General features: G+C 43.0%; 2 protein-coding genes across 6 annotated transcripts; one reads left to right on the top strand and one right to left on the bottom strand.

Annotated features, from left to right (window-relative positions):
• The first annotated feature begins 2925 nt into the window (after positions 1-2925).
• NUBP1 (NUBP iron-sulfur cluster assembly factor 1, cytosolic) lies at positions 2926-8554 on the top strand. Its single transcript, XM_056337613.1, has 11 exons — positions 2926-3060; positions 3137-3238; positions 3346-3482; positions 3652-3720; positions 4233-4265; positions 4967-5057; positions 5378-5532; positions 6654-6764; positions 6888-6990; positions 7726-7809; positions 8386-8554. The coding sequence occupies exons 1-11, from the start codon at positions 3027-3029 to the stop codon at positions 8466-8468; spliced, it is 1002 nt and encodes a 333-aa protein (XP_056193588.1). The 5' UTR covers positions 2926-3026; the 3' UTR covers positions 8469-8554.
• TVP23A (trans-golgi network vesicle protein 23 homolog A) lies at positions 7754-22693 on the bottom strand. 5 transcript variants are annotated; one of them, XR_008821636.1, is made up of 8 exons: positions 21245-22686; positions 21092-21171; positions 16084-16228; positions 15067-15156; positions 11901-12026; positions 10085-10214; positions 9555-9672; positions 7754-8177 (listed from the first exon to the last, which is right to left on the bottom strand). XR_008821636.1 is itself a non-coding variant. In XM_056337614.1 (7 exons), exons 1-7 carry the CDS (start codon positions 21251-21253, stop codon positions 9614-9616), a joined length of 639 nt encoding a protein of 212 aa, XP_056193589.1. In that variant the 5' UTR covers positions 21254-22684; the 3' UTR covers positions 9268-9613. The 5 variants fall into 5 exon arrangements, 3 of the variants coding, with proteins under 3 accessions (XP_056193589.1, XP_056193591.1, XP_056193590.1); XR_008821635.1 differs by lacking the exon at positions 7754-8177 and adding an exon at positions 8444-8693; XM_056337614.1 differs by lacking the exon at positions 7754-8177 and having other exon boundaries at positions 9268-9672; positions 21245-22684.
• Between the last annotated feature and the right edge of the window lie 5115 nt (positions 22694-27808).

Genomic DNA, 27808 nt, shown 5'->3' with positions numbered 1-27808 from the left:
ACCTTCCTCTGATGACGATTTTCCTTCACTTTAAAATGTTGACTAACTTCTCAGATAACTTTTCTAACTTCTCCCTTCAAGCCTTCTGGCCTGCCTGGCAAAAAAATGTTTCTGAAATCCAGTGCTGTAAAATTGCATTGTGACCTGTCTTCTGTGCCAAGAATTGTGAACATAAATAATTATCTTTAATTAGGCACTATATTTCACTATCCTAAGAGTCCTTAAATCAGCACAGATTTCCTCTAGGTTGAACGCAAGACAATTTCAATTGTTTCTTCTTCTCCAGATATATAACTATGAAAAAAGCTCGTTAACCTTTTATCAACCTGAGGAAATAAATATACATGTATATATATGCATCACATTACAGGAATGTATGTGATACGTACATCTCAGGAAGCTAGCATGACGTTACACACCACCTAAGAAAAGTAGAGGTTATTTTAAATAAATGGTCGTTGTAAGTTCCGTTTATCTTCTTGTGACGTTTGCCATAGAGGTGTGCGTGCTGCCCGCGGGGCGGTGGGGTGCTGGCTATGGAGCGGTGGGGTGCTGAGGGGCCACACGTGGTGGGCAGGCGCGGGGCTGGCGTGCACAGCCAGGGTGAGAGTGGCGGCGTGGACGCTCCCGCACTGCACACAAGGAGCTTCCCCCTCACAATAACCGATGGAACTAATTCTCAGCAGCTGCCCAGGAGGGTAAAGTTATGCTCAAGCATGAGGGATCGCAAGGGTGCTGGCAGAGCTCGCTGCTGAGTTCAGCCTGGCACAGGCACTATAAAGCCTATTTTTTGCCCACATACCCTGCACGAAGAGCCCTTGCTGGCTCAGAGGAAGAGGGGTGCTGAGGAAGAGATTTACTTTTCCTTTTTTTTTGGCACTTTTTGTGGGGATTGTTCTGTATCAGGCACAGGAAATGATCTGTTGGCCCCAAAAGAAAATATTTGAACACATACCTCGATTTAAAACGTGGAAAGCCCTGCTGACATCAGTGAATCTAATCCATATGTTTGAAAAGAAGCACAGACCTGAAGGGCTAAAGCAGAGCCAAATTTGTCATACCAAAGGTACAGTGTCCATTTCTCATACATGTCTTACTGGCCAGTTCCACCCACCCCAGACTTTGGAATTTGCTTAAACATTTGGATCCACTTCCACACAACATTTCTTTTTCATTGGTTTCCCATAGAAGATAATTACAGAGCAGTAAGTACAGAAGTTGTACAAGTATCAAGTGGTGATGAGCATTTACCTGAGGTAAAAGTACCTGGAAAGGAAAATGAGCAATAGTCTATTTATTAATGACTGAAAAACAGAGGCTGAATTCCTCAAATAACTAAATGCATTTTAAGAATCTGTTTTGTAGGGTTTTTTTCATAGGTGGGCAGTTAGTCAGAAGTTTTTGTGGTGTCTCCCCCCACACAAGTGCTTTTCCTAATAAGCTTGTTGTTGCTGAAGTGGAGAGTGTTCATTAAAAGATAACTTTGCTGTGTTTTTCTCTCAAGAAGAAGATTTAACACCAGGATGTGCTGGTACCTTTCCAAATATTACCAGATACTCTTCTCTATATATTGTGTTTTCGAAGTCAGATTGCCTTAAAATAGCAACTTAAACACTTGTATGTTAAAATAATCAAGTATTGGGACTAATCAGCTAGAAATGGGAATACTTGAGACTCCTGACTGTGCTCAAGTCAGAAAAATACCCTTCTTACAGCACTGTCAGCCAAAGCAATAGGGGCTTTGTGAGCAGAAGTGCCGGTCCCCCCCCAGCTCTGCCGCCGCCACCCCGGCCTGCCCGTCCCTCCAGCCCGAGTTACCATCGGGGGCTTTGAAACTGGAACCGGTGGCTGTGAGTCACCGTCCCGCTGGAGCTGGTGGGCCCTGCCTGGGGCGTGAGCCACCATCCTGCGGGAAGGAGCCATGACCGAGGGACTGTTGTCTTGGGGTCACACACGTTACATGCATCTCCCGGAGCAAAACTGACAACTTCTTCAAAGGACATGAATGCATCATGTGCATTTTTCCGAAGCAAGGTGGTCTCGCTACTTAAGGGGTTATTCTGAATGCCGGAGCTTTACTCGTGGAGCAGCTGCTCAGGCGGCTCCTGCTGCGGGCGGTGGCTGTGCTGTTCTGATCGTCACAGTGGGGTGAGCTTCGCGTACAGGCAATGGGAAAACGAAGGGAAGGTGAAAAGATGGTAAAAAGTCTTGACAAAACATTTTCCTCCTCGTAAGACTAAGTACGGTTCCCCGAGTTCCTGCTGAGTGTCGGTAAGTGTCCCAGCTGGGGACCCTCAGGGGGCCTCTTCAGGCCATCCAGGTCTGCAGTTGCGTTTTGCAGGTGCGGTCGCGAGCCGGGTGCTGCCTGTCGGCTTGTGCTGGGGGGTCGCGGGGAGCAGCCACCCGTGCCTGCCAGCTGCGCTCCCCCGCGCTCCCCGTGCCCGCCGGCTGAGCTCCCCGTGCTCACCGACCGAGGGGCCCAGGCCTCCCTCAGGCAAGGGGGGGGGGGGGGCAGCCAGCGGGCCCCGGTGGCCAGTAAGGGCCAGGTCAGTGTCACAAGCCGGTCCATACTTCCTTGGTTTGGAAGATTAATTTATTATTTCATTAATTCTTATGTATGACTGACAGCGGCCGCCTGGTTGCTCAGAGGTTGATGGGCCAAGTTAAGGCAGAACAACCCTCCATAGCAACGTCCCGACAGGTGCCCAGCCCGGCCCCATCCGACAGCGGCGGCCGGGGGCGAGGCCTCTGAGCACAACGGCGCAGGAACCTCCCGCCGGGCGGGCCCCGCAACCCCAGGACCGGGAACGGCGCCTCGGGCGGCTGCCGGTAACGCGCGTCCGCCCCGCCCCGCAGAGGCCCCGCCCCGCAGAGGCCCCGCCCCGCAGAGGCCCCGCCCCGCAGAGGCCCCGCCCCGCAGAGGCCCCGCCCCTTGACGGTAGCGGGCGTGGCCGGCGCAGACACACGCAGTCCCGCCCGGAGCCCCGCCTCTGTCCGCCCGCCGGAAGTGACGCGCAGCGGGCGCCATGGCCGAGTTAGCGGACGGGCAGCTGCCGCAGGGTGGGGAGTGCGGCCGGGCAGGGCGGGCGGGGTGGTGCCGGTGCTGCCGGTGCTCCAGCTCTCGCTGTCTTTGCAGAGTGCCCAGGGAGCAGCAGCGCGCAAGCGGGCAGGGCCGCCGCCTGCCAAGGATGCCCCAACCAGGGGATCTGCGCGGCCGGCGCCGCCGCTCCGGACCCGGGTGAGGGAGGGACACGCGCACCCCGGGGCGAGGGGCGGGAGGGACCGGCACCCCGGGGCGAGGGCCCCGGCCGGGCGGCGGCTGACGGCCGTTCCCGGTTCCCGCAGCGGAGGCGGCGGCGCTGCGGGCGCGGCTGCGGGCGGTGCGGCACGCGGTGCTGGTGCTGTCGGGCAAGGGCGGCGTGGGGAAGAGCACGTTCAGCGCGCTGCTGGCGCTCGGGCTGGCGGCGGACCAGGCCAAGCAGGTGAGTGCGCCCGGCGGGGGCAGCTGCTGCCGGGGGCCGGGCTCCAGCCCCGAGGGGCGGGGCCGCGCCGAGCCGGTGCCGGGGGGTTCGGGTGCCCGGGGTGCTCCGGCTGCCCGCGGCAGCGCTGCCCGGCCTCGGCCCCAGCGGGTGATCGTGTGTCCGTTCCTAGGTCGCGCTGCTGGACATCGATATCTGTGGGCCGTCGATCCCCAGAATGATGGGCCTGGACGGAGAGCAGGTGAGCGGATGCTCTGTCGTGGCGTCTGAAGGATTGCTGCTCGGTTTTTGTTAACGTTTTAGAGTGATGTAGATATGAAGCTTCTAAAAGGAGCAACTGCATATTGGGAAGCGTGTGTGGCGGTGGGAAGGGAGGTAAAGGCGGCGAGGTGGGGGAGGCCAGCATAATTTGGTTCCTAAAAGGGCTGGCTGCTTTCCGGCTGGCCAGTGCTGCAGACCAACGTTTGCTGCATATTGGCCACTTACGGCTGTGTAACACTTCAGTAATATCAGCGTGACACCCTTTATCAGCCCTGGAATGTTTTATATAAAGTCACAGTAAACTTCCTGCAAAAGAGTTGAACAGGTATTATTCACATATTAATGCAGATCCGGCCCTTCTGCCATTTTTAGCTCTGCTGCTCCAATAAAGCAGTACTGTACCTGTGAGCAGGATATCTATTTACCCATTTTTTACCTATTGTCATGTTTTACGTAACATGTATTGATTTCTGCTGTAACTTCAATTTTTAGGTTCATCAAAGTGGATCTGGCTGGTCTCCAGTGGTAAGTTGGTGCAACTGTTCCAGAAAGTTTGTGGGGTTTGTTTGGGTTGGGCACTGTCTTCTGCAATGAAAAACAAGTGAGGAAGGAGCAGATGGTACGTCTATTAATTCTTTTTCTAACGATGTAAATAGCCTATATAGATCAAAGTGTTAGATTTCTTTTGTTAAACATAATACTACTACATCTCTAAAACAGTATTATTATCTTAAGTATCTCTTGTTTTCCTTGTACTTCCCCACTGCGGGCAATAAATAGATGTTACATGCTGTGATTACTTTTTCGTTTATCGTGCATCTGTATAGTATGTCACCTTTTCAATGACAGACAAAAAGTATCTTACCCCAAGAAAAACCTCACTGACCTTTAGAAAATGCAGAGAAGGTTAAAAAGACAGCTCAATGCTGCGAGGGAAAGCTGCGTTTATCCTTACATGGTCTCCAGTGGTTTCATAATCCACTGTAAATGTTAGCACAACTGGATTTTTTTTCAGTCTGTGAATGTAGTTGGTGAGCGTTGAACAAAAATTATAGTTTTTAATGTCTTTTGATAAAAGAGCTGCATAAGGTTTCTTGCCTTTATGTTCTTAATGTCTTCCCTGTCCCCCAACTGCTTTTTCTATAAAATCTAGTTTTAGATTTGGTTTCTTGCTCTTTTCTTTACTGTTCTGTATGCTCTGCTGAGTTTCTCTACTTCTCTTCCAGTATGTTGAAGAAAACTTGGGTGTTATGTCAGTGGGCTTCTTGCTTAGTAGTCCCGATGATGCTGTCATCTGGAGAGGACCCAAAAAAAATGGTATGTATCAAGTGTTTTCAACATAATTTATGTACTTGAAAGACTTAGTGTCGTGAGCTTGTTTAATGAATTCATAAGATACAGGAAAAAATGAGTGATTAGTTGTTTTCTTTAGTTGAACATACTCGTTTGATGAAGTTAGGAGGTCACGTTCTGTTTGTTTTTGGTGTTTTTTTGAAGTCTCGGCAAAATAAGCTTCTCTCTACTTGACAAGTCAGAAGAATCTGCATACATAGACTATAAAAGTTGAAGTAGACCCTAAAATTTGAAATATAGTGAGATTATTTTTTTGTCTTCCACATTCTTATCCTCTCTTGTAGGACTGATCAAACAATTTCTTCGTGATGTGGACTGGGGTGAAGTCGACTACCTGATAATAGACACGCCGCCAGGGACATCGGACGAACACTTGTCTATTGTGCAGTATCTCGGTGCAGCGCATGTAGCCGGCGCTGTTATAGTCACTACCCCTCAGGTATGGGAACTTAATTTGCTTTGCTTGTAGCATCATGGCAGTTGAAGCCAATCCTCTTTAGGTTTAGCCTCTATTTACTTCAGAGAAATGATGGTACAGAATCTAAGGGAGTTGACTTTTCTGTTCTGTGCATACGGCTGGCTGCTTGTTGAGTTCGATCGGTGTCTCAGTGGAGTAGGGGATCCAAGTGAGTCACTAAACCTCTGAGCAGTTCACAATGAAAAGCTGACATGATCTGTGTGGTGACAGGAAATGCAGGATTTCACTTCTGTCTTTGAGATTAGAGTTCATGTCATTGCAAATCTGTAATTTACTCACCAGCAGCTTAATGTTCAGAAGTCAGTAAGAAGTTCAGCTTTTAAGTGAGAAAATGTGCGCCGTTTGACACCACATGAAGTAGCCTGTTACCTCTAATTGGCAACTTTATTATCTGCATTTTTAGAAGAAAAATCAGCCCCTGGAAAGCTGAAACTCAAAATATGTCAAATTCAAACATAGGTCTTAATGCCTGGTTTGGAAAGGAACAGGAGATCAAGCTAGCCAAAGACATGTAGTAGTTCCAAACAGGTGCAAGAATAAATTGTAAAGGTCATGAAGCGGTGAGGGCAATACCAGACAGGTGGTGAGGGAAGGAGAAGGGAACAGGAGAACTGAATGAGAACAGGCACAGATGTGAAAAGCCTGAGGGGACGATAAACTATCTCAAATGTAATTTGTGAAGAGGTAACAAGCGTAATCCTGGTGGTTCTTGTCCGTGCCTGCTCTACAAAGAACACCGAGGGTCTTTTCTGTAAACTGAAATGTGAAAAAGTTACATTTAAAGAACTAAAGATATGAGATTGATACAGGAGATAAAACATAAATGTGGCTGAATTTTTATACTAGTCAGGTCAGATTTCAAAACAGAACCACATTCAGTAGGCCAGCGCTGTTGTACTGTTCCGTTGTTACTCATAGCATTGTTGCTAGAACACATGACACAGGTTTATGTTCCTGAAAGTAAGAAGAAAGCGGTGAAGATTTATTATGAACTTTATTTAAAAGAGCTCTAAGGATGTAACTTGATATGTTCAGCATCAAATCATTACAGTCAAAACAGCAGTGTTTCCTAATATTTGAAGGAAGTGTCACTTCAGGATGTCCGGAAGGAGATCAACTTCTGCCATAAAGTGAAACTGCCAATCATAGGTGTTGTGGAAAATATGAGTGGCTTTATATGTCCAAAGTGTAAGGTAAGGCTGTCTGTACATTACAGCACGTTTTGTCTTGAAACTGCCTGTATATAAAATACTGCTTCAAAAATGCCTTGCTCTCAGAACTGCAGTATATTAACTCTAATTTTGACTTTGTCCCAGAATGAATCTCAGATCTTTCCCCCAACTACGGGAGGTGCAGAGAAGATGTGCCAGAACTTAAATGTTTCCCTCCTGGGTAAAGTGCCTCTAGATCCTCAAATAGGTAAAGTACTTAAACTATATTTCACTATGTTTAAAACAAGTTTTTCCTCCTATATTTATGTTGTTACTGGGAAACCCTGACTTGGACATGGATAAATTAGAATATTAAACATTTTGTCTCTTAGGTAAACCTCCACTTTTAGAACATTTTTTTGATTCAAAAGTTACTGTAACTGCGACATAGCATGGTATGAAAAGAGGAAAGTGCCAGGATATTTGCCTTAGCCTGAAACTTAATCTTGATTAAGATTAGACTGCATCTTTTCAGATGTATAATCATAGTTAAGTACATGTCTTTCTCTTTGGTGTGAATAAAATCACGTAATATATATGATATACAATAATAAAATCATAACTACAATGAACAGTAGTATCTTGTAGATGGCTCAGCATGACAGTAGTGCTTTAATGTCTCTGTTACTAGCACTACCCAAATCCTGTTGCGGCTAGTGAGAAGGCTTGGTTCCTTGCCCATTAGCTATTACCAATTAACACTTGATTTAATGACATCAAGGAACAGGTCAGTATATCCAAAATGATGACTGAAGATTTCTGTTAATAGTATTCCTTGTGAGCTGCAGTTGTAGTTATATTAATGACATAGGGACTTCTTAAAAGGAGTAGGTGCAAGTGGCTCCTTGGAAGGGTGTAATTGGTAGCAGGATAAAGGGTAAAACAAAGAATAGTTCATCTTTTCCCATTGCTTTGCTTTCCTGTTTTTTCCCTGTCTTTCAAGGGAAAAGTTGTGACAAAGGCCAGTCTTTCTTGTCTGAAGCACCTGACTCTCCAGCTACATCCTCTTACAGGAATATCATTCAAAGTAAGTCTGAAAATCACTGTGCAAATGGATCCTCTCAGTTCTGAGCTCCCCTGCAGCATATAAAAGTGCTAAACAGGATAATTCTGTCATGAATAATAAAAACAGTAGATGTGCACAGCCATTATGAAAGTAACAGGTGCAGATACTATGTTCGCTTCTGGGCATCAGTTATGACAGGCTTTAAAGCAGTAACGAACCTCTTCAGTAACGAGCTTCAATGTTTGGCTTCTGTCATTCCTTCTCAGAAAAGGTGTGTCTGTACTTGCTGTCACAGAAGGATCTGAGGTTCGGAAGTCAGCCTGTTGAGGGGGCTCGCCATAGCGGAGTGTGGTGCACTTGGCTGGTATTTCCTCCAGTTCTAATGGTCACTGCACAAAAAAACGTACAGACCTACCTAAGGAGCTGGTGATGTGCAGTTTGAAAATACCAGCAGCTGGGAAATTCCTAAAGCCGTTTCACTGTGATAGAGGCCCAGCTTGTGGTACTTGTGCCGATAAGGAGCAGAGTGGTGCAGCAATAAGTAATTCCTGGCATGCACCTAAAATACTGACATTAACTTTTCCCTGTCTTTTGTAGGAATTCAGGAATACTGTGATCAACGCAATTTTCAAGAAGAGAAGATAATATATGAACGGAATAAAAATGTAGTTCATGTTTAATTACAGAAAAGTAACTTATGTCTTGATTTTAATGGAAGGAATGTATTTTTTTTGTATATTGCAAATAAATCCTTAATATAAATGTTCTCGCCTTGGTTTTTTTCCATAGTTTAAGATTCTTGTAGTTCACGGGTAGTCTCAAGGCTTGCTAGAAAGCTGTAAAACTGAGTCTTCAGCTGTAGTAGAGGCGCAGTCTGCATCTGGTGCCGTGGTGGTACCAGTAACCTGAATACGAACTTAGTGTTTGAAGACGTGCGTATACAAGGTTTTATTTAGGAAGTTGAATATAAAATACATTTTGCTGACATCAGGGCTTGCTATCTGGTGTTTCTGCTATGCACGCATAGTGGGCTTTACCCTGCCTTCTGCGCTAGGATGAATTGTAATGCCCGCTCTCTCTCACTGAATAACATCATTTAAGTATCTTTCCTTTCAGTGGAAAAGATTATATTTAGAGTGAAGTTCAGTGTAGTACTGTCTCCTATTTTTATAAATTGGCATCAGTTTTAAAATAAAAACCTACAGGATTTTAGGCAAGTTAATTGTAGTACAAGTACAATATTTATTACTGGTATTGGAATAAGATTTACATATTATAACTGTTTATACATAACTGTCTGCTTCACACAGGTACTGTGTGAACTTTCTACGTGACTTCTGCTCTTCTACTTGACCCTAATCCTGAACACTAAAAAGTAAATATTCAGTGTCTCTGATAACTAAGAGGTCCTTTGTAACTGTAATTCCTCTTTTTATTGAGGAATCAAAGCTTTGAGAAATCAGTATTGTGTACAAGAAGGAAAGGCAGTTTGATTTTTATTGTAGTTCCAGAGTTAGACAAACGAGCGGCATCTTTTCTAATTCTTGGTTAAGATAATCCAACGGTTTCAGGTTAGCTGACAGATACTTTTTTTTTCTTAAAGAAGTGTGCTCTGTATGAACCGTAAGCATTGTTTTTGTGCCTACACAAACTGCTTGTTGGTTAAACTTTTAGGTAACAAAGGCTCGAAACCTTTCAGAATCTAAAGACTCAAATGACATAAAATGCTTATTATTTCATGTGTGTTTCTAGAACAGCTTAAATACCTTCAGCTTTCACAAATGAGTATTTTTACTGCTCATCCTTTTAGTTCTTAGTGATTTGATTATCTAGTGCCTGTTTTCCCGTATTCTTCAGTGCAGTCTTCTGAAATTCTCGTCTGTCCTGTAGAACAAATACAGGACGTGTGGGTGTTGGCACAACCTCGTCCACAGGAATCCGGTATGAAAGGTGGAGGAGAGCTTGGCGGGAGCCCAGCAGCACCTGGGGGTGGGGGTGGCTCGCCCAGCTGTGCCGGCACAGAGGCGCTGCGGTACCTCGGCAGGCAGCCCCCGAGGAGCTCTCTGGGGGACATCCTTCACGGGGCGGGAAAGCTCGGTTGTCCGAACCCAGAGCAGTGTGACACGGGGCACGGCCCCCAGTGAGTTCTGCAGGAGGCATGCTGGAAAGTCAGGGTGGCCCTGCCAGGAGTCCCCTAGGGACCTGCGAGCCGGAACACACCGACACCAACAGCGTGAGGCAGGTCAGTACACGGTAGCATCATGGGCTACAGCTGACAGACCAACTCGGTACTTACTCTTGGGAACATCTGCTGTGACAAAAAGCCTTGAGGTTCCTCTGCTCGTGCTTTTCTGTCCCCCTAATTTGCAGTGGATGTAGCCATATAAATTAGCAGTCTGAAGGGAGATCCCAGCTATCACCAGAGCCTATGAACAAACAAACGTTCAGCTGGGACAAATGTGCTGCTATATGAAGACTGTACATGTAGAATATATATATATGCAAATGCATGTATATGTGTATACACACTATTTAGATATAAATACATGCTATTAAGAGGAGGCTGTTCGTTCCACAAATAAATGACCTTCACAGAGATCCAATCATGTCAAACTTAAACACAATCATTCCTTTCTAGAAAATGCCTCTCTATCAAAACACCAGTACAAACTTTTTTTGTCATTGTGTATCTTGAAAAACTTCATTGCTCTCCTAAAAGCACTTACCCAAAAAGGGTCCCGTTCAACTGATTCTATAATCTTTTCACTTTTTTTTTTAAGCCCAATTTGTATCTAAAAGTTGCACATCATCCAGATAAATACCAAACCTGCAGGCTTGTTTAGCTGACAGATGCCTTATTATATACACATAAGATCCTTGAGAAACTTAGGGATTTACAAAGCGCATCAATGGATATAAATCATATCTAGCATTAACAGGCAGTGACAACAACTAGCTTCTTTCATAGTACTATAGGCTTAGCAGCAGGCAGAACCCACCTGATTGACTAATGAAATAACTTCTAAAAAACGTTTCTCTGCGCCTCAGATACAGTTTCCTGGAAGCTACTGTATTGACTTTTACAAGCATCTGAGCAACCTGCCTCCAGTGCTAGTTAGGGTCCTTCTCTAACCAGCTCTTAGCTTAGCACATGATCTCTGGTTTTCAAAAATAAAGGTGGAGCTGTGGAGAAAGACAGCTGGTTTAAATTTAAATACTGCTTGTTAAGCTATGCTATTTTGCAAATCATGAACTGCTTTCTAGTGGCCAATTGAATCATACCCATGAATTAATTTTCTGTTTCATTTAATAGTGAAATGTAATCTTGACTTACTGGTTATGTAGCTACGCGTGTTCAAGACACTTCTTATCTTTTCAAAGTGAATTAAGACATTGTACTTAGCATGGCTAAGAACTTGACAAAATGAATTCTGTGGTGATTATCCAAGCACTTAATGTTTACAGGGGAGAACATGAAGATTTCATAGACAAAAATATCTTAACATAATGCAATATATAGGTAAGTTTCCTCTTATATTTAGAAACATTTGTAATTTTTTCTGGGTTTTTTTTTTTTTTTGGTAGAGTAGGTGGCTTAGAGTAGGTGGCTTATAAATACAGTAATTATACATACTTAGAGCTCAATTTATCAAGGTTTTAAGCTTTATGATACTGGTTCTTTCAAAAGGTATCTAGAATCCTTACTTTTAAGAGCAAGTAACATTCAAGTTCTAAGGAGATGTGAAAACCTGAAAACTAGCACCACTGCTTCGTTTTTTTGTCCTCTCCTATCGGTTTCCTTTGATTGAAGTAAGTCGGGGAAAAGTAAGTCGCTACAGTTAAAAAGAAGCCTGTAATTTTGCCAAACACTTACGGTTCTCAAGTCAGATGCAGGAGTTGACATCCAATAATCTAGTAGAAGTGGGGCTAAAAATTACTCATCTGTTCCTGAATGCAGAGCAGAAAACTCCTTGTGATTTCTTGAAGCTGTTAGTGGAATTTTTGTAGATGGAAGATTTGGTTCAGAGACTGTTGCAAAACTAACATATCTGGGTTTCCCCGCTACCAGCAGTGTCTGTCAGCCGTAGGTCTTTCAGTACCCCCTGACTTACCAGCCATTTCAGCTTCAAGGAGAACAAAGTGCTAAAGAAAAACACTGTCCAGATAACTGGACAGATGATGAGACCAAGCCAAAATATTCGAGCTTCAGCTTCAGTTGAGGCAGCTGTTGTAGGTGCCTAGAAGGAAAATTATTGAAACTGTTAGTCACAACAACAAAATCCACAATATATAACAAATCAGCAGAGGAGGAAGAATGGATAAAGTTAATTCTTTACCTAAATTTCACTTATTACATGCATAGAAGGAAGACTGAATAAGAAGAGAAGTAGCTGATGCCAAGTTTTCTGCCTGCTGCCCTACCATACATGACAACACTTTCTTTTCAAAATGTTCTGGTCTCTGGTCTCATTTAAATGCGATAATTACTTCTTCTGTCAATGATAGCTCCCACTAACACTACAAATGTAGTAGTATTTTAAAGTCAAAGTTCCATTACACTGAAAATTTCAGAAATACCAAGTTAACTTTGACATTAGATCCAAATTTTACCAAGGCTTCAGAGAAGCATGAAACAAGAGAGAGTGTTACAAGCAGAACTACAGTGTGAGTACTTCACTGCCTATAGTGTAGCTTTGTCACATGTGCCCCGTTCACACATCAAAAGCTTGGGTGAATAAAGTAAGTCCAGTATCAGAAAAGCTACAGCATCTAATGTGGAAATTGCAATGAGCTGGTGGAAATGCTAACAAGCAAACTTGAGATGTCCTCCATAGGATTTATTAGTTAGTTCAGACAATGGAATTCTCGTAACAGTGCCCAATTCCATACATTTTCCTAAAAGCACACAGTATCCTGGCTCAACTTAAATCTTGTGCAAAGCTTAGTTTTTATTATGTAAAACAATACTTCAACAAAGTCCACTGATATTCCACAAATTCAGAACTGTGGCTTTGAAAATGCCTCTTCTGTAATGCTAGTGTTGGACACGGCAGTGACTGCTGGCAGCTCTCTGTAGAGGCGCGCAGTGTTGCGTGTTCTTCAGGGAAGGGAAACAAGCCTGGAAGCAGGCTGCAACAGCCCTGGTTGCAGATTTCTTCGGGTCAGCACAACTCATGTGTCTTTATCTCCACTGAAAGGGTCATTGTTAACTCCTAACACTTAAAAGAAACTAAAGGAAGATAATTATTCAGAAGGTTCTGGTCTCCCAGGAAAGATCAGAATTCCAAATCTCACTCCAAACTTCAGACCACTCAGATACCACTAGTGCTAACTTCTGAAATACAACCCTCACAACTAGGAAAGAAAACCATGTGGGCTCTTCCACTCTGAAAACTGAAAAGCCTTTTAGTTTATCTTCAGTATCTTGAATTCTCCAATATAAAGATAATATTCATCCCTCCATCATAAGGCAGACAATGGCATCCACCTTGTAAATACAGTTGTTAGCCTATCTTGCCTAAGAAAACCCCAAAAGATACAATAATTATGAAAAGTCTTCAATTTTTTTATGTACCCTCTAAACCAGTAAAGTTGCAGAGGTCCACAAAATGTTTTGGGCCTTCATAGTTACAGAATAAGAGCTGTTCTGAGTCAATAAAAGGGTTTAATCACCTGAATACTGAATTACTGGCAAATTACCCAACAGTGACATTGCATTAGCAACAACTGAGAACACCTGAGAACTCTGCACCTAAAAGGCCTAGTTAACTTGATAAGCAAGATTACAAAAGGCTGCAGTTGGCTCAAGGAGAGTAGAAGGGGGTTGTGATGTTTGGAAAGTAAATGTAAGAATTACTTTTCATCCAGCAAGCCATCGATGAAGACAGGGTTTCAGGGGTAAACCTCTGTTGCATCAGCAGCACGCCAGGAAGCAGCTACTTATTTTTGGTGAATGACTTGGAATATTTCTAAGAGATTTACCTGTAAAGTAAGAAATCTTAAAAAGTTGCCAGAGGACTAGCAAAGGAGGTGAGGAATGCCTGACTCTGGAGAGTAAGAGAATTGCATGTGTTCTAGGACCTTGTCATGACAAAGCAGTTCTTGTGGCTAAGCCGTGACAAAAAATACAATCCACTCTAGTTATATGTTTCTTCCTGCGGTATTATTATTGTCACACTAATCAAGCTATTGTTTGCCAGATATTTTGGAAGGTTTTAGCCCATACAGATAAGTTGACTTTGTACTTCCAGGCTAGAATTAACAAACTGTAATAGGTGACCTAGGCTTGCTTATCCCAGAATAATTTGGGGGTCAGAAGGTCGCTTTCTGAGTGCCATTGCTTTTAAGTGCTAAGAAAGGTCTTGCTGTCTTGACTTGACCGAACTAAGAAACCCTGAAGGTTGTCTAGTTTATTTGCTTTCATGCAGGATAGCATATATTCTCTTTTTAGGTTTCACTTAAGTTACAGGAAGAACATTAATGTCTGACACCCTCTCCATGGTGTGCAGCCCCATGCAGCTGGCCGCGTTCCTGCTTGGCTGCTTCCCCCAGGCAAGCAGCTGCAGCGCTGCTAGAGGCACTCCAGGCCTGCACGTGCAGTATTTTACTGGGCACAGCACCCTGGACGGGCTTGAAAGGAGTGTCCTAGCAGTAGACCTTGAAGTGCTTTTCTGCCAGGCTCTTGCCTGATTGGGGCTGTGCAGAGAATGTCAGCATGTGAAAGCAAAAACCTGAGGTCTTAACCCTGGTAGAGATGCCAAGTGCTGGTTTATAGCTTTGTTGCTCAGGGTGTTTGGTGGAGCTCTAGCAGTGTCAGAATACTCTGTGATCTGGGTTCCATTCCCCACCAGATTCCATGAGCATGAATAAAACATTATTTTCAAAATACTGAATTTTAACTATTCAGCATTGCTTTCAACATAGGTCTTTCCTGAAGAGGGTTCTGTGTTGGGCTTAACTATGGGAAGGTGTGTTTACAACAAGACGTTCTCACTACAAAATAAGATAGAACTACCAGAAATGTTTAATACCGGTAGTACAGTGCTATGAATATTTATGCGGCCGATGTACATGATGACAATGTTGCAAGACCACTATTGTCCTGAATGCTTCCAGCAGGTGACAATCCAGTGCACTTGCAAAGGAATAATACCTTATCTTCCACAGAAGCTGGATAAAAAGTAACTGTTACAAAGGTGCTCTGTTTGTTACTTTACTTGACTTAGTATCAGCTTTATAAGATTTCCTCTGGATTCCATGCTTTTTTAACATACTTACCCTTTTTGCTTCAAACACCCAGTGGCTTTTCCCATCTTCATCTATCTGGTTCCACCAACGCAAACCAACCAAGAGCCTTCCTGTCACATTCTAGTGACAAAAACAATTTGCAGTAATCAGCAGCATAATTCACTTGTCAGATTAACATTTTTAAAAAAAGACAAGCATGCCTGAAAATCATATTTTGTATCAAATACTAAAATTAGTTCTAAAATCTGTGCCAGCTTGAGCACAATAGTCATTAAGGATGAATGAGTTACCACAAATTGAGAGGCCTATTCTCTTCTAAGACCATAATTAACACAATAACATTGACTTAGGTAAGAAATTATAGGATGTATCTCTTCTAAGTCAGTTGGTTGAAGAAGCCCCCAATAAACAAATTTTCTCAGTAACGGAGGAGAACTGTGAACAAAAGCACACTGACAAAATGGAGGATTAATTGTAAGCAAGCAAGCTGTGTGGAATCAAACAAATTAAGAAAATATCTCTGCACCTGGATGAATACTAGAAGCTTTCAGTATATTGGAGATGCATCAGTGCTTCACTTCTACAAATCAAAAGCCTTGCTCCACATGTGAAGCCCCTGGGATTCTGGGCTGGCCTGACCCACCTGCCCGTGTGTGATTAGGGTACCAGTGCCATAGCTGGGCTCCCTTCTGCAGCTCCTGCCTGCTGGGTCTGGGCACAGTGCTGCAGCTTGGACATCCTTTGGCGTCCATTGCTGAAAGCTGGGATTAATTTTTTTTTTTTTTTATAAGAGGGGAGGCATACAAATCAGTCCTACCTATGGCAAGGCAATTTTCTCACTGTATTAGTAGCTCACATCAGCCATAGAGAACATGGTGATAAGCAGTAACTAAGGTATTTACATACCTTAGTTAAAATGGGCTAGACGTTTAATAAATCAACAGATCACAATGTCTTTGTCACTTTTGTCAGTATATGTATTCGCTTTTTTTATTTAATGGCACACAAAATACTTTCAAAGGTAATTACTATTCAGGGTCATCTTACCTTAACTGACCAAAAGTCAAAGGATAGAAGGAGGAGAATAGTGACAAAACAGGCAACAAAGCTGTTGCTGAACCAGTCACAGAACAAGTAGGTAATAATAGCACTCACTCGGAAAAACAAGTGGAAAAAGGTGGCCAGTGGGTGCCTAGAAAGAAAAACACAGAGCACTTAGAAAGTTGTGGGACACGAAGAGATGTTACAGTATTTGTTAACAAAGTAGTATAACACAACTCTTTCTAGTTTGTAATATTATTTTGGTTTGTCGTTGCTATTATTTCATACGTTGATGTATTATCTTCCTTATCAAAACAGTATTTCCAATAACCAACCTTCAGGCATCCCTGCTCATGACGGGAGGTGGGGTGGGGTGGTGGAACTAGATGATCTTTAAGATCCCTTCCAACCCAGACCATTCTGTGATTTGATCTAAAGTTAAAAGATGGAATGTTCTGTTCATAGCAAAACTTCCTCAAAAACAGAACAAAATCTAGTCCTCCACCAGTTTGTTTGGTACTGCATGAAATAATTTAGTGGTTGTGTTCAACACTACCCTGAAATCCTCATTTCATGAAATAAATCAGCACTGCAAAGTACAAAAGAATAGAGACAGATCTTATGCCTTTCAGACCTGTTTTGAAAACAAGAACAGGAATTCTGAAACTAAAAAAAATAGAAATATAACAGTTTGGTACAAGACAAAATTAACTTTCATATGTAATGTGTGAAACAGAGGGACTACAATTTGGGGACTGAACAGTTCTTTCACTAGATATTTCTGCTATGCTCACCAAACAAAATTTTGTTTGTAACAAAAGAAAGGGGAATTTCAGTGGAAGAAATAACTATATGGCACAGAATATTAGCCAGTACAGTAAGACAGGCAGTTTGGAGAATGCTGTAATGAGCACAGTACAATTTTCAGGGTAATATGCCAAGTACAAAAACTTATTCTGTACAGTTGTGTTTGTGTCAATTAGTTTAAAGCAGGGGTCCTCAAACTATGGCCCGTGGGCCGGATACGGCCCCCCCAGGTTCCTCAATCTGGCCCCTGGTATTTACAGACCGCCCCGCCCCGCCGGGGGTTGGGGGGGGAAACCGAGCAGCCGCAGATGGCCTCCTGCCACTTCATCCACACGCCGGCCCCCTGTTTAAAAAGTTTGAGGACCCCTGGTTTAAAGTGACAATTAACTAGAGGCTATTGCTTTTAAGTAACTTCTTCCCTTGAGACTGAATGAATATACCTTGTTTTCTGAATAGGATTTTTATTTTAAATTGGTGATTGTCTCATTAAGCTTTTCTACCTCTGCCAACAATTAGCAGTAGTATGGCCTAGGTCATAATTAACTATTCAACTATTAAATTTGTTATTCTACTATTGTGTATAATAAAATGATACTGATAACATATACACAAGTATAATTGCTTATTATAAACAAATTATTGTTAGATTTAAAACACAATAATGTTCATTTTTTTAATTGTATTCTACAGCTGTGTAACTGTTCTAGTAATTATCTATTCTATAATGGTGATGTTGTCCTTGTGGTACTACACACATGTAACTGCAGAAGCAAGAATGACGCACAGCTGCAGTTTATATTTACTCTTGATCATGCCCATGCTAACCTCAAACTTTCCAAAAACTTCTTCTGACTTAAAACTAAACATGTGACATTTTAAGCAGAAGGAGCTTTTTCTGCCATAAGCAGATGGGTGGGTGGGCAGGTGGAGCAGAGTGTCTTGCTACTTCAAGTCTCAATCTTGTTCAAGAAGATGTCAGAGTTCATTGCGTAAGTGGTATCTTGTGTCAATACAAGCTATTCATAGATCACAGCCCTAAAGCATATCACGGTGGACTGAGCTTTTATAATTGTATCAGTGCTTCAAATGTGAAAGCAACTTTGGAGAAGCAGTGTTTCATTTTGGAAGTCAGATGATGAATTACTGTTTAGATGCTGAATCTGTTCCAACATTCAGTTTTGAAGGGTGTTTGCTAAAAAACAATACATTAGCAAAAGGCTCACATTTATTACAGTGCTAAAGACTTTATTGATGCTACAGAATATCAGCCCTCTCACAAGGAGGCTAGCCAGGCCAAAAACACAGGCTTGCAGGTTCTTGTCCTAGGGGAAGCATATGGAGATATATCAAAATCTGCACCTATTTCTCTGGACAACTCTCTGCATCTCAGAAAATGTCCACCTATTTATGCTTTAAAAACAAAAGCCAAAACAGAATCCAGTAAATAAATTGTTCAATTCCTCACTTGGCTGTGAATTAAGAAAACACTTTTGTTCTGTCATCAGATGAAACTTAAAGTTCCTATCATATACAAACAGAATTTTAAATAAGGACATAATCCCAGATAGATAAAATTGTCTTCTGCAACCTGAAGCTAAACAGTCTGCATCCGTCTTGAAACAAAACCCTTTACATCTTTTTTTTTAAGTGAATGCATTTATATTTAATTCCATTGTAGTTTATAAAATTTTTTAAAAGCCAATTTCCAGAAATATGATGGCATTAAGAAATCTGTATATAAACTAACATCTTTTGTACTAATGGAAGACTATAGACCAGGGGTCCTCAAACTATGGCCTGCAGGCCAGATACGGCCTCCCAGGGTCCTCAATCCGGCCCCCGGTATTTACAGAACCCCCCTGCCCCGCGCCACCCCCCCCCCCCCCGGGGGTTGGGGGGGAAACCGAGCAGCCGCAGATGACCTCCTGCCACTTCATCTGCGCGCCGGCCCCCTGTTTAAGAAGTTTGAGGACCCTTGCTATAGACTTTAAAACATGGTAACTTTTTTCCGTGCATTCAAGTCCCGTAAAGGATAAGGGTGACTAAAACTCTGCACTGGTTCTCCTTGGCATACATTTGCTGCTGAAAGTGTAGCAAGCCACTCGCTTGGACTTTTAGTTATTCTGTTGCATCTAAACATCTATACAGTGTAGCACTGGAGCTGTGGGGCTAAATGATTACTGTTTGTGTTGTTACAATAACCTCCATTCATTTTGCAAGCATGATGCCTGCTAGGATAGGAATAAGCTGTTACCCGTGTTAAGGAATCAAATTGGGTGAACCCTAAGGTATTCCACTGAACCACAGGAGAATCATTCCCAGTACCTGCTCAGAAGCACCACGGCGGCACTCTACATGCTGCTTTTTATACCTCTGTCTGGTACTTCAAATACTTCTAGGCAAATTTTGAACAAACAGGCTCTCTGGCTTAATCATTTTGTGTTACTTGCTGATTTGAAAAAGAAATGATTGTGTGCTCCTAACTGTTCCAGATCAAATGTTCTGGTACCACAATGAACTATAAAGATGGTGCAAGTTATCTTTTTCCTAATCTTATGAAAATAGCCACTAACTAAATCACTATCCACATACCTTTTGTTCTTAAGGAGCACTTGCATGTATCTTGGAGAATTGCAAATGCACAACTTATCATAGCTTATGCAAATTCTAACCAAGTTCAAGATAGGTGAAATTGAGATAAAAATTAAGGATGATTGAAAGGTATTGTCATAGCCTCTAATAAGACGACAAAAATTTGCAGCATGTGGGTGTGTTCCAGGCATGTTTGTACAAGATTATTCACAAATACAAAACCAAACTTCTGTGTGAGCTATGTAAGGAGTTTCATTTCTGTATTCTATAGCAGAAGACTTTTCAGTATGAAATTATCTTTTAGTATTGTCACAATGAGGGCAAGAAAGAAGAGCAGTCTCTAATGAAGTAAGTATCTACAGTGGACTAATTAATAGTATCATTTACCTGTCTATATTATTGGGTAGTGTGAACCAGTAGGAACAGATCTCCAGAGTAAAGTAACTGGTGGTGTGAGACTCCTACAAACATTTCAGAGTGGTTTCACTTCATGCTAATTCCAGTCTGGTCCCACAGAATGAATCTGTGGTTCATGTGCTCAAGACACACTCCTAAGCTGTATTTCTCTGTTTAGTTTAATCCTTTAGGCTATATTCTCCAAGACTGCACCAAAATATAAGCCTTCATTTAAAATGTGTGCTGCTGCTAAAGCACAGAAACACAGCAACTCCAGGAATGTTAATCTTGTGTCAAGGCTGACTCATCATGTAGTTGCAAATTCTGATGCACTAGAAGGGCAGAAATGCTTCACCAGATGCTTGTAAAACAGAGTAATTGTATTGTAAAGCTACACTATTTCTTGCTTGTGCATCTCGGGTAACATTTGTATTAGGTTTAACATGTAATTTTTCTTTGTTTACACCTACAGGAAAAATTAACATCCTAATGGACCAGAGTAAACTAGGGCAAGGTGGAAGGGCAGAAAGCAATATAAATCAAAGCTGATTATATATATTATTGATGAGTGTATGCTTATGTATAATTCCTTTTGACATAAAACTTTTCTTTTGACAGCCTCTGACTGCCTTCAGAAGGCACTGATGGAATGACAACTCTGTCCCCTAGGCCCTCTGTGCAGGCAGAGATGCAGAGCGACACCTCTGGGAACGTAAAAGGATAAGGAATACTATATTCTGCATGACAGCACATCCCATGGTAGGAAGGCATGACAGTTGTGCTGCAAGTAGCTTACTGTATCCCTCCAGCCACATATGCAACACTGTGCCGGAGCACTCTGCTGCTCAACTTTTGCTGAAGGTGAGAGAGTGTGTGTGGTACATTGGCTCTGGGTGTGCGGTATGCCAGTCTCCAGCGGCAGCCGTGGCTGTGGGTGTGCAATATGCCCATTTCCATCAGCAGGCCGCTGCCAGCCCGCACAGCCGGGTCGCAGCAGCGGTGCAGCCGGCCAGGCCACGGCCTCACCTGCTCCAGCCCGAGCCGGAGGAGGGTCCCTGGCCTTCCCGGGCCGCCTGCCCCAGCGCTTGACCACCCTCCCTGTAAACAACGGTAATTCAGTATCTAAATGGAGTTCCCTGTATTCAGCGCGTCGGTGCAGCAGGGGCTGCCGAGGCCCGGTTACCTCAGGCTGAGGCCGCTCCGCTCCCCGCGCCCTTACCTGATCCTGGCTTTCCGCAGCGCCAGCTCCTCCTCGCTCCCGAAGTCGAGGGACACATCCTCGGTGTCGTCCACCAGCGCCTGCGGCGGGGAGCCTGTCAGCGGGGAGGGACCGCGGAGCCCCGCCGCCCCGCACCCCGCCCGCTGCCGGTACCTGCTTCATCCTCCGGTCCCGAGCGCGGTTGCCAGGCGCGGCCGCTGCCAGGGCCCGGGAGGTGTTTCAGGGAAAAGGGTCCGGGCTGCCGCCGGCGCTGCCCTGCCCGGCCCGGCCAGGGCGCGGGGCTCCCCTCGCCGGGGCTGGCGAGCCCAGTCGCAGCGCAGCTGTCGGCGCCCCTGCCCCGCCTGGCCGGGCTGTGCACTGCCGCGGGCTCCGGCCGGGGCCGCCCTCAGCCGGCTGAGGGGTCGGTGCTGCCGGGGCCTCTGCCTGCTCCCCGGGCCGGGGCCGGACTGCGGGGGCCTTGTGCTGAACGGGGTCCCCGCAGGGAAAAGTAACGGCGAAGGTGAATGTACCCGTACAGATACGATGGGCACCTGCGCGTCCGCCTCGAGGCCCAGCCGATGGGCGCAGCCGCCTCCCTGCCGCTGCTGGGCCGAGCGCGGCTCCCCCCGGCCTGGCAGTGGTGGGCCTCGGCCCCCTGTCGCGATACAGCTTTTGTCAGGGCCGAGCCCGGCTCCCCCCGGCCTGGCAGTGGTGGGCCTTGTTCCCCTGTCACGATACAGCTTTTGTCAGGGCCGAGTCCGGCTCTCCCCAGCTTGGCAGTTTGTTCCTCCTGTCACGATACAGCTTTTGAGGGACAGTCCATTGTGACTGGAGTACTGTGTACTACTAGTGTAGCGTAGGTAGCTCAGCCCTTTAGTTAAAGATTTCTCCTGCTTTCATTGAAATTGCAGGTGGATTACGCAGCAGAGTTAAAGCTGTAGGAAAGTGAAACCAGGCGACCGATCTTCAGGATATGGGTAAGGATAGTCCAGTCAGCGGCATTTGAAGCGGAGGCTCAAGGAAGAGCTGTAAATGACATTCATAGATCGGACTAGCCACTAGCATTAAATAAGCCTGCAAGAATAATAACTTCCTAGTCTCTTCTAAAACGTCTAACTAAACCAGAAGATACCTGTTGAGTAAGTACAAAAGTTACTGAGGTGAGCATTTCAAAACCAAAACCAAAAGTAGCTTTGTGCAAGACCTGTTATTAGAGCAAGACAATGCCTAATGCATCAGGACAACTGGCAGAGCTGTTCTTAGTAGGATTTGTAATTGTAGGGAAGGAAAGGTGTATTTTATGACTAATAATGTTAATATTGTGGTAGTCAGATTTTGGCCTTGGTAGCGTTAAAACAATTTTGTGGTGTCAGTAAGTACAATAGAGTTGCACTAAAAAACTGGATAGCCAGTCTGTAATTTGGTGGGATGTTTCATGATAGCCTACAATATTAAAATATTTAAGTAAGCTTTCACTCCCAAAGAAGATATAAACTCTGAGAGCTACCATGAGATACAATGATTAAATATTTGTCATACCTGAAGCTGACCTGTACTTCATTTACTGTATCAATATGCACTTCTACTTATGAGCAATATATTAACGATAAATCGGAACCAGCTTCAGAATCAGAAGCAGTTCCTGGAACTGCACTGACAGAAGCATTAAGCAGTGGAGGGAGCTCTCACATTTTCTGGACTGCCAGATTCATCCAGCTACTATATCAGTTCTTCTTTCACCTCTCAGCACACTGCTGCCAGCAAGTCTGATGGTTAGAATATAGTTATTCTGTTATGTTGCTGTATTGTCTGAACTGTTGGATTTTTTGTTCTAAGGAACCAGAAAATAACAGTGTACTATATTCCTTATCAGATAAAACTGCTCGCTTCTGTGGGACAGGTGACAATTAGCCTGTCACATTAGGTACCTGATGTACTACTCTGGTGCTCCTAACTGATTTCATTAGAGATGCAATGATACAAAAAAAAACCAAAAACCAAAAAAACCCCAAAAAACAAACAAACAAAAAAACCCAAACAAAAAAAACCCCAACAACAAACCCAAACAAACAACCCCCCCCCCCCCCCCGAACCTGTGTTTTGATTATTTTATCTGTTATTTTAAAACAGATAAATGTTTCCTCAATTTTCCCTCCTTTCAGGGCTTGTCTCCACTTATTCAATGTAGGGATTATCTGTTTTCCTAACAAACTCTATATAATCCCACAGAAGACTGTTACTATACCATGCAAATTGTTTTAGTAACATTGTCTAAAAAGCTATGTCAAATTGTGTTGTGTATTTATTCAGGGTATTTTATGGGTTATTGTTTTCTTTTATAGCAAATTGAAAGCTAGAAAGAATCCCTGGTCCCTGGAGGAATCATTAGTCAAACCAAGAATTTCTTAATTTTGGCATTAGAAAAGCATTCTTCTTTGTTTTAAAATAAACACATCCAAGCAAAACCTCATTAGAAGTTTTCAGTGTTTTCTAGGACTTTGCAGAAAAACTACCCTATTTTCAACATTTTTCAGTGTTCTGATTTAACTACAAATTATTTGAACGTTAGAAAATTTAGCAACACCCTAAAGGTGATGTAAATCCTCAAACACTGCTTCAACAACACAAAGGTTTAAGATAATTATGCTGAATTTATGAATTGTGGGGTTTTTTTCGAGGTTTGTACACAGGAAAACCTTGACCATTTATGAAATATATTAAGATTTTATTTAATTCTACTGAAACATATAGCATAAAATAGTCCAAAACTTATCCTTTGCTGCTGTGCACTTGCCATTACCTTACAGGCAATCCTCTCCCCAGAAGAAATAATGACCTTTCTGTTGCGGCACTATCAATGCCAAAGCCTTGGTATGAATAACTGAGAAATGTCTCTCACTTTCTGCTTCAGCAATAAATACAACCTCCTCCAAGACAATGCAGTGTTTTCATGGCGTTGACATGAAGTCAGCTTATTTCTCTTTTTCTTTGGAGCATTGCCTAGAATCTTGCTCTGGGGTGCTGTGAGAGACTTCCCTTGTAAACAGCACAAGAATATTTAGAATAACTTGACGGTGGTTGCTCTGGTTTAAGTATCTCTGTGGTGTTTACAGTTAGGTATTCTATTCCTCTGAATCTTGGAAAAAACTTTTCATCCAAGAATAACTCTTACCTCACTCCCATTAGATGTGCTTTAAAGGGTTTGTTGGAGGTTCAATAAAATGTTTAAATTTTGAGGAGATAGGCCAAATTAGAGAAGGTATTAAATAGATAACTTTCTAATAGCATCACCTTCTAATTAATTTGTAAAAGATGATTTCCCACTTTGGCCCAGAACAAATTTCTGTGGAATTTTTTGGCCGTATATACCTGAATTGTTGTAATTGGCAGCCCTGTATTAATAGGGCGGAAGCCACAGCATTTACTTGGAAGATCAGGATAGCATCTTTTAGTTGGGTGTTGTGCAGCAATACACTCTCAGTAGGGATCGAGTTCTGCCATCAGTAAGAAATGGGTGACTGAAATATATGTGAAAGCTGAAGAGTTTTAGGCTCTAAATATAAATGGAGGGTGGTTTGTTTTTTATTAAAAAAAGGCTGTATTGATCCTTCATTCGGTTATGTCTAACGAGATGAAAAGTTATTTTTTAGTATCTTGAGAGCAGTATAAATATCCATTATTGCACAGTAACTGGTCTTCATTATTAAAAATGCAGTAGTATCTGTATTCCTTTCAGCTAGGAAAAAATCAAGAAAACATTACAAATTTTTATTTAATAGCTTATTTTACCCTCTTTATTGACTGTGTGGCTTTAAGACTTATTTAACTTATGCTGTAGGAATCTCTAGTGCTGTTACCTGGGAGACAAAATGCTTTGCAATTATTAATGAGTTTATTTCAGTATCTTTTTCTGTTGAGACTGTGCAAAACAAAGGCAGACCAAAGCAGTCTTCTGCTCTCTTTCAGCTTGGGGTGCATTGCTTCCCAGCATTTGAATGCAGACTTCCTAATGTGTTTAGCTTTATATATCTCTTGATATGTTCAAAGCTTCAATCATTCTTAGCTGCAGCTCTTGGTACTTGTTACTTCTGCAAATCATCTCTTATTTCTCAATTTTGTAACTCCAAAAATAAGGAACTTGGGCTGTTTGGACACCTGTCAAAAGTTTAAGTGACTTCATAGATCCACTGCAGTACGTAGGGATAAGATCTGTTTCCCAGCATGGCAGTCTTCTGATCTCAACAGAAGAGGTGCTTGGGGTCCCTTCCCTCCTTTTTGCTGCATGAATGTAAAAGGCCTGTACACAATCACACAAGTATCCAATACCTTTCCTGACTTAAGCCAGCCCTCTATAGGCTTGCTGAGAAAAAAGAATAATATAAAAGTAATCTAAATCTATTAAATAAAAGACACTAAGGGTTATCAAACAGTTGAGAAACTTGGTACAACAGGGAGTCAGTATGAAAAATTGAGTATTGTTGCTTCTACTGTTTTTTCTGCAAAAATAGAAGTTGAAGTTGCTTCTAAAAGCTGTAACCTGTTTTTTCATTGTTTGAGGGAGGTGGGGTGGTGGTGGAGTGTGTGTGTTGGGTTTTTTTGTGTTTCTTGCTGCTACTAATATCTGCATAGTCTTGTTCAGATTCCTGAGGTGCTCGCTGGACAATTCTTCAACTACTACTTCTACTGGCAATGCCTACTTCCTCTTTTGCTGTGGAGGCTGTGGTTAAACAGCTTTTGCTATATTTGATTGCATTTATTGTTCTTATTTATTCCAAATTGGTGTCAGGGGAGTGGTAAAAACAATAACTTTCTCAGAAAAAAAGTAGAATATAGACAAAACACAAAAAAAAAAGAGAAGTGAGAAAGGGCTGCTAATGTGGTGGTGCAATGAAGTGAGAAACCTGTACATACAGTTCTTAATTATTTTAACCTGCAGACTATGGTCCCTACTTCTACAGCATTATTGTTTAATATTATCTTTCCTTAATTTGATAGTACATTTTTTTTCTAATTCACTGAATTGCTTCAGCTCTCTGAAATTCCTTGTACTGAGTCACAGAGAACTTGAAGGGGTGTCCAAGCAATTAAAATTCACAAAATCTATACTGTTTCTGTAGGTCTGAATCAAAGAGGTAGAGGTGCTCAGGACTGGTCTTTAGGTTGCTGGATCCCTCATATAAGCCACAGGAACATTAAGTGCCTTGGAATGGGATCTGGCACATTGACTGCATGTTCTTCACATTCAGGTGTTACTGGAAATAAAGCACACAGCACTGAACCCCTCCTGGAGGTAGTGACCCAGCTTCTTTTGGCAAAACCAAAACCAAGGTTCATGTCTGTGGCCTGTGAGCCCCTTTCACAATGGAGTCTGTGCTCTGGAAGACACCATGACTTCCTCTGCTGCCTGAAAGGTGACAAGCCTTAACCTCCCAGCTTAGAAGGAAGCTCTGGGCTGTACTGGAGGCCTCCACAGCTGTTCCCATGAAAGCTGTTCTGCCTGACTCCCCAACTGGAGGGCACACCATTTGTTTCTCCTGTGAATGGGCCTGAATTCATGATCCACACATATTTAAAATCTATGAATAATCACCAATTAAAAATACTGACATAAACCTTAGAAGAAGGGTGGGGATCCAAACCTGTTTGTTTCTCAGAGAATGCACTAACTGTCTGGCTTTCATCCTTCATGCAGGGTAGAGCAGTTTCAGCAGAAGGGTTTGTGAGTTCCCCTTCTCTGCGGCAGGGCAGCCCAGAGACCCTGCTGCAGGACTGCAGAAACATGTACCTGAAGCTCCAAAAAAGAAGGCAGTGTGACTCTGTCTATACCACGCTCACTGTCTGCAGTTACAAGAATAGCACAGCTACTGGAATCATGGTGAGTGCTCGTTTATCCAAATGACTAAAGATAGAGCTACTATGTCTGATCTGGATTTTCATCTCTTGTGTCTGGTGTATGTTTCAGTTGACAAAAATCAGAAATGGTCTAGGGAAGCCCCTAAAATACATGGTTTCTTCAACTGTCAGTGTAATACTTTTGCCAGTTTCCTTGCCTCCATCATTCTGAAAGTTGACATAGGCTGTGGTTTTGCACCATCATTTTCCTTCTTGGTTTGGGTTTGCATTTGTATTCTGTTTCCTGTTCTTGCTCTGTTTTATTTCAGTGTAAGGTGTTACGGGTGGTTTTTTTTTGTTACATGCTCCAATGTACCACTGTACTGGACTAGTTAAAACTAGTCCAATGGTCGTAACAAAAAACATACACATTTTTTTTCCTAATTGCTCCCAGCTGTAGATAAATGACTGACAAGTCCTTCTGTTAACAAGATGAATACTGTTGTGCACTCTCTCTCCCAAAACTACTACCGAGTTTGTGATGCTCATAGGCTTCTTGAAAACTAGGGGAAGGAATAAGAGCTTTTCTCAGTGCCTTTTCCTCTGTCTGTAGGCCAGGCAACAGCTGGATAATGCTGCAGGTCCTGGTGCTCATGATGTGCTTGCAGAGCATGCAGCTGCAGCCAATTACTAGTGAAAACACATTCCATCCTTGGCTTCCTGATGAAACGCCTTGTGCTAGTAAAAATAGTGTAATAGAGGCAGCATGCTTATAAATCAGCAGTGTTTCAGTTTATTTTTTCACTGGGAAGTTGCAGCATGTACCATAGCACCATCATTCTAGTGCCAGTGAAAGTAACGTATCACTGGTATTCAGGTGAGGAAGAAAGTGGTGGAATTCATAGT

The sequence above is a fragment of the Falco biarmicus genome, chromosome 4, assembly GCF_023638135.1.
Source record: "Falco biarmicus isolate bFalBia1 chromosome 4, bFalBia1.pri, whole genome shotgun sequence".
NCBI lineage: Eukaryota > Metazoa > Chordata > Aves > Falconiformes > Falconidae > Falco > Falco biarmicus.
Note: the sequence above shows the minus strand (reverse complement) of the source record. Positions and strands in the feature narration are given on the sequence as shown.